The sequence below is a fragment of the Lepidothrix coronata genome, unplaced genomic scaffold (genome assembly GCF_001604755.1).
Source record: "Lepidothrix coronata isolate B3197 unplaced genomic scaffold, Lepidothrix_coronata-1.0 Scaffold100, whole genome shotgun sequence".
NCBI classification, from domain to species: domain Eukaryota; kingdom Metazoa; phylum Chordata; class Aves; order Passeriformes; family Pipridae; genus Lepidothrix; species Lepidothrix coronata.
In genome coordinates this window covers 1,506,116-1,517,405 of record NW_016690280.1, presented here as the reverse complement: position 1 = coordinate 1,517,405, position 11,290 = coordinate 1,506,116, and the positions used below count along the sequence as shown (strand labels likewise).

The following is an 11,290-nucleotide window of genomic DNA, read 5'->3' as shown; positions in this document are numbered from 1 at the left end:
AACATATGGTCTGGAGCCTGAGGTAATTGTGCAACAGTTCATCCCTCTCCTGGTCAGCTCAGAGTCCAGTCTGACAGTACTGTAACACAGTGGAGATTCAGCCCTGATTTCACTAAACTGGATCCGTTTTACAGGGAAATTGGAAAATCCAACACCGCCATCTATTGGATTTCTATTGCGTGGGAGAGTCACAAATACTCTAATCCAGCAAAGAGTTCCCTGGATTTTACACACCACAAATCCAGCCTCTTAAGCAGTAAGACTTTTCCCTAAGGCAGCAAGAGAACTTGGATCTCCTGGGATTTCTACTGTCTCTTCCAGAAGTGACGAGTCCCCAAAGCTCCGTTTGCTTTGTCAAAACATCGGTTTTTTACAATAAAGCCAACTGGCAAGTTTACAGAAAAGCAGGTTAAGTAACTGTATTCTGCTGCTGCCACCTTTAAAAATCCCCTCCATAAACTTGTAAATGCTTAAAGTGGCAATTTGGTTTCCACTGAAATTCATGTGTCTTAAAGTTTTGTTCTGCTTTATTTTTAAAAAAGAAGAGAGGAAATGCTGTTCAGGAAACTCGGGACTAGAACCTGTTAAAAAAAGCTCCTTCTTTGACTGAGAGCTTCCAGATGTAACACGTATTCTCTAAGTAGAAACTCTTTCACCTAGTCTTCATTTCTAAAATTATTCACCTCTTCTGCAAAACACAAGTTTAATAATAATAATAATAATAATAATAATAATAATAGAAGCTATTTTCCAGAGCGCTGAGTTTTAGCAACACAAATTGTTACACAGCTCAGTCTGTGGGCCTCACGTTGGCTCTACCTTATGAATTTTCTGCTGTAAATATTTAAGTATTTAATTATTTTAGTATTTAAGAACGTCTAAAGTGCAAAACTCAAGTGCATAACCTCCTAAGTCTCTGGCTGTTTGAATCTAAGAGTTTTATTCCATTTACTGGCAAAATTTAAGCCTCCCTTCATGGTCTGATTTGAAACAAAGAAATTAACGTTGACTGGTTCTAAGTTACACAATTCTCATAATTTAATTCATAATTTAATAATTCATCTAATTAATTTAATTGCTCCATTCTTTATTGGTTAACCTGGTCCCCATTCGTTGGTTCTCTTATTATTCTTCCTTAGACAGAGAGTGTCCAACTTTCAGGCTGTCAATCCCCTCTGCATCTTCTGGTTATGTCTTTGAAGGACCGTACATTTAAGATCCCAGCTGTCCAACATTCATCTCCCTCAAGCTTCGTTAACCGAAGCTCATCAGAACCAGTCCAGAGAAACTCAAAGCTTCGGTGGCTTAAAGATCAAACTGACAAGGGAAACCCAGCCACCTGTTGCTATTAATTAAAAATACAGGCAAGTTATATCACTTCCGCCACCCTCCCCTGCGCTCCCCTCACGCCCCCTCAGCCCGTTCCCGCCCTCCGCCTGAGGCAGGCGCGCGCCCCGCCCCGCGGGACTACAATTCCCGGCAGCCTCCGCGCGCCGCCTCCTCGCCCATTGGTTGTTCCGGCGGAAGCGGCGGCCGCGGACGCAGGGGGCGGGGCGGACGCCGGAAGCCGGAAGCGCGGCCGGCGCAGGTGAGTGCGGGGCCTGGGGCTCGGGGGTACCGGGGGGTGTTTGGGGGGTCTGGCGGGGTCTGGAGCGATGGCCGCGGGTCCGCCCTGCGCCCCAGCGCCGGGACAGCGCTGCGGTGCACCTGGGAGCCGCGCACGGCACCCCCCGGGGGGTGGTGGTGCGGCGGAGGGGCCGTGGGGCGGTTGGGGTGGGCGAGGAGCGCTGGAGGCTGTGTATGGGCTCAGCCTCTCGGTGCTGGGCCGGGCTTGGGAATCTGAGCTTGGGAATTCACTTACTCATGGCCGCAGTGTCCTGGACGCGTGTCGCTGCAGTGCTTAGAGTCGTGAATAAGTTGTTCCTTTCCTGAAGGGTCACAGTTTCCCTCAGGGGATGCCAAAAGTATTTTTAAGTACTTTAGAGGCTTACAAACGTGTATAAAATAAATAATTGCGTTAAATAAGTTTATATGTGTATAAATATCTAAAGGGGAGGTGTCAGGATGGACCAGGCTCTGCTCGGGGGTGCCCAGCAATGGGACAGGAGGCAACGGGCAGGAACTGATGCCCAGGAAGTTCCACATGAACATGAGGAAGAGCTTCTTTCCTGTGCAGTGACCGAGCACTGGAACACATTGCCCAGAGAGGGTGTGGGGTCTCCCCCACTGGAGATATTCCAGAACCTTTTGGATGCAATCCCATGCCATGTGCTCTGAGATGGCCTTGCTTGAGCAGGGAGGTGGGACCAGATGAGCCTCTGTGGTCCCTTCTAACCTGACCCACACTGTGATTTGTTTGCTGACAAGTGTTTTATATGACCCTTATTGAGGGTTATTTCTTTCTCATTTCTAAACCCCCTCCCAGGCGTCCAGCATGGAAGAATTTAAAGATGCAAGTCCACCTGAAGAGTTGCTCAGTCACTTAAAGCTTTCTGACCAGAAATCTGCAGAGACTGGCACCAGAGATGCCCAGAACCCCCAGACCACTGGGAGTGGATGTGCCCCATCCCCAGGCCAAGATCCCACAACAGATGAGTGTTTCCATGACTGTCAGGACTCCTTTGAGGCAAAGGAAGCTGTGCTGGATGATGAAGGGAATGTACAGAACGGTGGGAGTAGCTCGAGGAAGCAGACAGAACTAGATGAAGAATACTTACTAGAACTAGAGAAAGATATGCCAGAGGAAGAGAAACAGGTAATCCAAAGCACCAGTGCTGAATGTAAACAGAGAGATTTTCAGTGCAGAGTTTTCGAATGGTCTGTGACTGACACGAAAATGGACCTTTAGAGCCCTCATGGGTCTGCTTTTACTGTTCTTAATTTCCTCTTTTAGGTAACAAGTATTTCTGTAGCTTTCCTTGCTGCTCTTAATCATCACATTCCACTGCAGATTTTTGTCTGCATTGAGCAGTGAGAGAAGTGACTGTGACTCAGAGATTACAAGAAACAAAAATCTCCCTGTTCCATGTTACTTAGTGTGTGTGCATCCATTGTTTCCCCCAATCAGCTGCAAGGTGCTTTTCCAAAACTCACAGCAGGTTTGAGCATAGTTTTCCTGGAAGGCTGGTTTATATAATCCAGCTAACTGGGATTCAATTTGAATGTATCCCTATGGATTACTTGAGCTTTAATCAAACAAAACACATTAAATGTGTGGGTTTGTTTACTTTCAGTGCAGTTACATTGGACAAAATGTTTGGGTAATATGTTGTGGGGAGTAAGGAACTGGGTCTTAGGGGAAGTCCAGCAGCCTTTGGAATGGTGTTTACTCTCCTGTGAGTCTGTGTGAACCAATTTTTTGACTCTCAGTCAGTGGTGTCACTTGACAGCAGTTGGTTTTCAGGGTTCTAAGATATTATGGTCATCAAGTAGTTAGAAAAAAGAACTTTTTTTGCTCTGACTTTGATAAAACTTGTTAAATCACTTTCAGGATTAGACTGTTCACGTGAGTAATCCAGTGAATTTCTGCTGGTTGTTATTCTTGTGGCAGATAGTGGAAGGCTTTCTACTGATTTCTGGATTTTTTTCTGTTTTTTTTTTCAACTTTAGTTGGCAAATATTGGGAGAGTAAAGATGCTGCATTAAAACCTGCCTCCCAACATAAAACTCGTCTCTGGCTCCCTGTCCTGGTGTTTAACTACACTCATACTGGAAACATTTGTCCTGTATTTGATTAGAATTTCTTTTATTGCAACTCCAGGGTCCTGACCATCTTGGGACCCTCTGGGAAGTCAGTGTCTTGGTATTGTTGTAGGAGGGAGTTTGTTTAATTTTGGGATTTTTTTTTGCACAGGGGGGACACACCAAAGCAGGGCACTCTCCTCATGCAGCTCTCAGGTGCTGAACAGGGGGAAATAGTCACTGTCTTTGACCTCCTCATCACACAAAAACATCTCCTTGCCCTTGTGTCTTTTCCAGTTTAGACTGAACAGTCCCTTTTTTCTCCTTGTATTTATTGCTTGCACAAGGAGCACTGTCATCATGAGTCACGCTGAGGCTGCTGCAGTAGCCTGGAACTTGAAGGCAACTTGAGAGTTTCAAGAAAAAATGCTAAAAACGGAGGGAAATTATGTCATGGAATTAAACCCCAGAAATTCTAGAGCAGCAGGCCTGGAAATTGGGTGTCTTAATTTTCATGTTGCTCTTGTTTCCATTGTATTGTTGCATAATCATTTAATTTTACACCTTGATCTTTGCCTTCTGTCAAATGAGCAAAAGAATTGGGACTGTTGAATCTTTGCATTCAGCTTTGTGGAATTCCACTTAAAGGTGTTATGAGAGTGCAAAATAGTAACTGATGAAAGCTGGAAAGATTTCTTTAGAGAAAGTACTGAGGCAGCTGCAGCTCTCATCTTTCTGTAGGTTTTTTTCCAGTGGTATTGAGCAATTCTGCCCTTCAGCTTGGCTTGTGATTATATCTGACCAAACAGAGGGATTCTGTCTCTCACTATCACCATAAGTATTAGATTGGCAATTCTTTGTTTATGTTCCAAAAGAGCTTTCTGATTATATGAACAGTCTTTCAAATGTAGCTATTTTTTACAACAAAATATTTTTGGTATCTCTTACAAGCAGAGCTTGAGAAATCCTGAATCCAGAGAAGAATTAGAAGCTTACACAGCTGTTACAACTGTCTTGCCCTGCACCACCTTGCATCTCTGTAGTAAAACCATGGGGATGGGCCATTCCTGAATTGCTGCTCCAACTCTTCTCACTGTACTTGGTGTTCATGGCTCCAAATTTATTTTTAAAAGTGAAACATTCTGATTGTTAAAAGAATCTGTTAAATGATGCATCTTTTAAGAAAAAATACTGCAGTCACAGTCTGCAAACAGTGCTGTACATTCATTTATTCAGAGCTTTTAAAACTCCAAGTTACTCAAAAGATTTTTTTTTTTTTGAGAAAAAGGGCAACGTGATTGTTTTCTTTAAATTGCAGCTGTAGAAAATGAGGCAGAAATATTCAGGAGTGTTTATTTGGCTGCTGAGGTTGTGAGCAGACACTCAGCAGTGCTGTGTTTGCTCCTCAGGCAGTCCTTGATGGGTTATTCCCATCCCTCCACAGCCTCCTGTGTTGTGCTGGCCCACCTCTGTGTGAATGTGCACTGAACCACTCAGGGGAGTGATTCACATGAAAAATAAAGCTGTATTTTTAGATCAAGGGCAGTGCTGGTAAAAGCAGACATCAAACAGCAGCCTCGTGTTGGCACAGGGGGAGATGGATTCCATTAGAGTGCTTGTCTAAATAAGAAAAACTCCCTATGAACTGTTGTTGCAGCCCCAGCCATAAACTGTGGGCTCGGGTCATAAGGAGAGCTGGATGTTGGCCCTGCTCTGATCAAATTTATGGAGCTACACCTTAATAGATTGTTGGGCTTTTTATAAACTAAGACCAATGCTGTGTTTCAGCAGCTTTAATAAACGAGTTCTATCGAGTGTTGTTCCCCAGTAATAGGCTGTAGAAAAAGTCTCTAATTTATGCTGGAAGTGCAAAGGCAGATTCTAGTCCTTGTTCTGTGTATTTATGTGTATCCTGGTGTGCAAACTTCCACAGCAGCAGCTCTGAGTAGAAATACTCACTTGTGCAGAAGCTGCTGCAGAGTGAAGGAACAGTTGTTTGTGTATTTTCTTCAGTTATATTTCAGGAGCCCCTTACAGTGAGATTTCTAATTTTAAGCACTGGGAATTCCTCCCAGGGAAAACAATACTGATACCATAAGAAATCTTCTCTGCACAATGAAGCAAAATAAGAGCTTGAAATGATATTAAGACACAAACCTGCAAGAAATATTCTGAAAAACAGATGCAGCATTGAGCCTGGTTATTTGGCTGGGCTTGCAACTCTGAGCTTTTTAAGAATTAAAACCAAAATTGACTTTTATAAGGTTTTGTTGCTGTTTCCAAAGCATTCTGATTGCTGCCTCAGCAGAGGCACTGAGCAGTAAATTGCTTTTGATGCATTATAAACAGATTTTTCTGGTTAGTTGTCACTGACAGTGATGGCTTTGACGTTGGTCTGGTCTGCAGGATTAATCCAAGGACACCCAACAGCTGTTCCATGGTAATTGTTCCAGCCTGCCCCATCCTCTTCTGGAGGGACACCCATTAATTAGGAGTTTATCCAGTGCAACATTCTGAATCCTTCATTCTGAATCCTTCATTCTAAATCCCTCGTGCTCTTCCATTGTGACAGATGTTGTCTTGTTCTTTGGGCCTTGTCTGGCAAGGACTTATGCACCTGGCCTAGGAAGCTCTTTTTTTTGGATGTAGTACACTGCAATAAATATCTAATATTCCTCCAAAGCAGTTCCCTTCTCTGGGCTGTTCCATGTCCATTGACATACAGCTGGCTGGAATCACAGTCCATGTCTGTTCTAACAGTGGGAAATGTGTCAGCAGGACAAGGAACACAGCTCTGGTAGAGGAGATTCTTCATTAGTGTCTTGTCAGCCACTCTGTTCGAATTAAGTGAAACTGATTTTGAGAAGTAGCTTTTTTTTTTTAGTTAACCCTGAGATTCTTTCTGAGCTAAGCAGTAAAATTTCTTTCTTTTTTTTCCCCTGTTTTGTGCAGAAGCTCAAGGATACGTAAGAGAATATTGTCTCAAGAAATTTCCTTTAAGCTGCCTCCCTCCTCACCCTTCCTTTCTTCCCCGTGCCTTCAGGTTGATCCCATTGTTCTCCATAAATAAAAGCTTATCTATAGAATTGGCTTTTCCAGGGGTTGAACAAGTGCCCTGGGATTTCTTCTCCAATATAGGTGTAGTCATTCATTTCAGCATTTGGTGTTTTCCTAGTTTCATCTGTCCAATATAATATGTTTGATTGTGTTAGAGTTGCTGGTTTTTTCTGTAGTGTTTACAAAATAAAAGCCAAGGTTGCAAGCAAAGCATTGCAAGTTGTATTTTGGAACAATCTTTAGGTGTTGATCACCTGGAGATGGTCTCAGAGCTCTTTCCAGGAAGAATTACGTGGCTGGACCAAAAAAACCAGATTATTAATACAGAAGATAATCCAAGTGACTATGTAAAACTTATTACATAAATTAATGATAAATACCAATAAGGAATATATATTTTGTTAACAATTCTCATCAGCACTCACAATTATTTTGTATAGCAATAAAACTTGCAAGACAGGTTTCGAAGGTGTCACAGTGCAATCTTCTGAACTATAATAAAAGGTGATCCCCTTATTCAAATTACCTGCTTTAATAACCTGAATCCAGTAGACAGTATAGCACCTACACTAAATATTTATTGTTTTGGTCAAATTGGAAGAAAAGATGGATTGCTGGACTAAACCTGCCTTTGTCCTATGGCTTGCAAAATAGAATAAAACATCCTGTTATATTTTCTGAGTTAATCCAAGCTTGGAGGAGAACATTTGAGAAGTATATCTGTATCTGCTAGAGTAATTAATTCCAAGAGCTGGTAAGAAGAATTTTAATAAAATCTGGAATTATAATCTCCCCGTGTGATTTATAACTCTTTGAGTTATGTTGTTAAGCAAACACAGAAGTCTTTTGCTGGGTGGCAATTTAATACAAAGAGTGAAAAAGTATATAATTATCTTCCTTTGAGTGCTGCTATCTGATTTAAATGCTGTATTCAGTTTTGCATTTTCCTGTCAAATTGAGCCCTTTTCCACTTGAGGTGATGGATTCAGTGGTCAGCTCCACTTTTTCTCCCCCAGGCCGTTGCCTCTGGAGCAGGATGAGTGAACGGCACATATTGTCACTCAGGAATAGTCAGCTAGTCTGGCATGTTAACTTAAGCTGTCAGAGGGGGCTCTGACCTCCTTCCTTGTGTCTGGAAGTGCTGGTTCCAATTTTGGGAAAAGATGGTGATTTGGCAGTAGAAAGGCTGACGTGTCTTTCCCACGGATTACAGGGAGCAGGGATAGGCCAGGTCTTGCCAGGGCTCGTTGCTCTGTGACCTCTGAACTGTCCAGGGCCAGTTTGGCTCTTTTCAAGATGTGAAAAAATGTTTTTTTTTTGGGGGGGACTCCAACCTTAAATTGAAATTCAAATCCTTGAATGCAGGATCCAGCAGTAGCTTCCCAAAACTGCAGGGGGAAGCAGATGACTGCTAATGAATGACTTAGAATTGGTATTTGAAGCTGAAAAGTATATTCCTTATCTGCTTAAATTCCTTGTTTCTGTGCCCCACTTGAACTCCAGTAATTTAAATTCACTGCTTCTTGGCGACCTTCCAGAGGGGAGTGTGAGGGGCAGGTGTGCATTGTCACTGTGGAAATAGAGGAGAGAGAGCAGAGTTTGCTGCTCCTGCCAGATTTGGAGCCAAGAACGGTTCCCTGGCAAAGGTGAATCAATTGATCAAACAAAATGCATAGGAACAGCCAGAGGAAGGATAGTTGGAATCGTTACAACCTGAGGGTGTTTGTCCTTCAGCTCCCACTGGCTCTGATTAAGGATTTTGCTTCCAGCACTTTCATTGTATTGGTTATTTCCCATCCAAACAGGGAAAATGTGTAGGTTGCTCTCTTCTCTCATAGCAGAATAATGCTTTAAATGCTTTTGTTTTTAACCCTGTCAGAGTAGCTGAGGTGCAGGGACTGTATGTGATGGCCTTACTTTGGAATTGCACTTTATTGTCACTAGGCCAAGGTGTCCTTTGTCATGACTTCAGATCAGACCTTTCTTCAGTACCACTGACTTGCCAGGCAGGTTTGTGTTAAAATACTTATTTCTTCTGAGTCTGGGATTGTAATTCAGTGTCCAAATCTAAACATTTCTAATTAGATCCTTTAAAAATCATTTTACTAGTTACAGGTAGTTAATTCCTTCTGGACTTTAAAAAATTATTTTTTTTTTACTTTGTACTAACTACCACTTGGAATTTGTCATCTTTGCATTAACAAAATTTGAAAAAAAAACCCCAAACCTTAAGATTTTACTGATTTTGAATAGCAGAAAATCATAGAATGGAGTGTAAATTGGGGAAGTTGTGCCTGACCCCAATGTTGTACATGAGCAGCCTCAGGGAATGGAGTAGGGAGATGGCTTTTCCTTAGGCAGAGCATTCCAGGAGTTCAGGCTGACCTACTTCCCTGCTGAGGAAAGGGCAGCCTGCCCTGCAGCTACTGAAATCTTCTCCTGAAAAACGAGTGGGTGGGGACACTGAAGTGACATTGTGCAAAATTTGTCCCAGGGACAAGTCACTTGCAATTTTTTCCCTCTGGACTGATGTGATCACAGTACACTGATGACCAGTCACTCTGCAGTTGTCCATGGAAGCTGGAAATTTAACATCCTGAGTGAAGAGTTGTGTCTTCTCACAGTGGTTTAGTTTTTTGGGTTTTTTACCCTGAATTTAAATAGAACACAAGTTCTCCCCTGAGCAGCCTTTTCAGCTTAAATGTAAATTCAGCAGAATAATTGACTTTCTACTGTTTTGTGTTAGGATTTTCTGTAAAAGAAATGTATATGTGGAGGAATAAATAATGTATTTATTTCACAGTCACACAGCCTGCCTTTGAGGGCAATGCCTCTAGGATGCGAGGGGCTGATATATTTTTTATGCTTTTACATTTTGTGGAAAAGCCAGAGAAATTTGCTTTTATATATTGCTTATTGGTCAGTCATACTTTAAATGCAAACCCAGAGTGGTGCATGAGGTACTCTACAGACGTCACCTTTTTTAAGAATACCAGTTTGGAACTGAAACTCATAAAACAGGAATATCTTGAAAATGTTGGTCAGGCTCTAACAGAAATACAGGTTTTGAGCTAGGACTGCATTGCTGCTTTGCAGGGAGCTGAGTAGGTTGCAAAACCATACATGGTGCTCTTAAAAATGCTGCTTTGTTTCTTTGTTGTTGGTCCTTTTACTCTTCTTTTTTAATATATTCTTCTGAACCTTTCTTGATGCAAATCACTGTTTATATTAGCATTTAATACATAACTAGGGTGAAAATTTTGTAATAATTTTAATAAAAAGAAACAAAATAATCATAATACAGGTAAAACTTTTCATCCAGTATTCCTTGGTTTTAGGCTTTCTGCCTCAGGAATAGCGTGACCACGCTGTAGTTCTGTTTATAAAAAAAATTCTTTCGTTCTTGTAGAGCTGTAACTCAACCCTGTGCTGCAGTGAATCAGCTAATGGCACTGAAAGGCCACTTCTAAATAGGTCATGAGCAATGAAGTCAGTAGGGCTTGTGTTTCAGGCATTTCTTTTCTTGAATGAGGGTTGTCTATGGAGATCTTTCCAGTAGGATCATCATCTCCAGACCTGTTCTGTGCTGGGATCTGGCTGCTTTGTTCACTGGTATGAAAATGTTGTGCCAGCTTTCACTTTGTGTGCACTGAAGATGTTTTAAAAACCCCTTTCTGTGCAGGCCCAGCTGTGTGTGACAGTGACTTTGCTGGAGCTCTTTCTGTCTGTCCTTTGAAAATTTAGATGTAGCAGTTCCATATTCCCTTTGCTGAACAGCAGAGTCCTGCATATATACAAAGAATTCGGGATTTTAATGCAGCCTGAGCCTGAAGTGTTTAATTTGTATGCTCATATTTAGAAAGCCCATGGACATTGGTGCATTGTGGAAGGGTTTGGGTGGATTTGTCGGCCCACCCCAAGGAAAGGCATTTTCTAAATAGTGGGGCATGTTTTTGTCTGCTCTTTGTTTTGTGGTTTTGTTTTTTTTTTTTAAATGTGAGGAGCAATGAGTATTAGAAAACATATTTAATGGGCAATAGGAACAAATTTTATGATCTGGGCACCTATGGAAAGGGTGAGAAGAGATTTTGCTGTTAATTTTGTGTGTCACAACTGAGTGCTCTTCCACTGAGCCTGGTTTGCAGAGCGTTGTGATCAGTTACTACCAAGGTGGTGACAATGGTCAGGTGAATTAATTCCCCAAACCAATAAAAGCTGGAGGAGAGAAGCTCTGCTTTTGCATTGTTTGTCAGCTCCTTGGCATAGCTGTGAGTGGTGCAGTGCTCCACACACAGGACTATATTTAGCTGTTTCCAAGGAGATGTTCTGTGCGATATTGATAATTGCATTAATCCTTGATTCACACAATCTGCAGGAAAGGAAACTGCTCCTTTCCCTAGTGCTGGCTTTTTAATTGCTCAGTGATCTGTAATTTACAGACACCTTGATTTAAGTCCTTTGTGTGTTGGGAGGAAAATCAGTGGTTAAATGATCAGTTTTCTACCATAGAAACGACTCACGAACTCAAGCACCGCTTTTTGATGTTCCTGAG

General features: G+C 42.0%; 1 protein-coding gene across 1 annotated transcript in view; it reads left to right on the top strand.

The window, feature by feature from the left end:
• Window positions 1–1,532: 1,532 nt before the first annotated feature.
• TTC1 (tetratricopeptide repeat domain 1) overlaps window positions 1,533–11,290 on the top strand; it is a 26,656-nt gene continuing 16,898 nt past the window's right edge. The window contains exons 1-3 of the mRNA XM_017822860.1: window positions 1,533–1,588; window positions 2,426–2,780; window positions 3,610–3,725. Of these exons, the coding sequence (XP_017678349.1) occupies window positions 2,435–2,780; window positions 3,610–3,725 (462 nt within the window). The 5' untranslated portion in view covers window positions 1,533–1,588; window positions 2,426–2,434. The remainder of the gene's footprint in view (window positions 1,589–2,425; window positions 2,781–3,609; window positions 3,726–11,290) is intronic.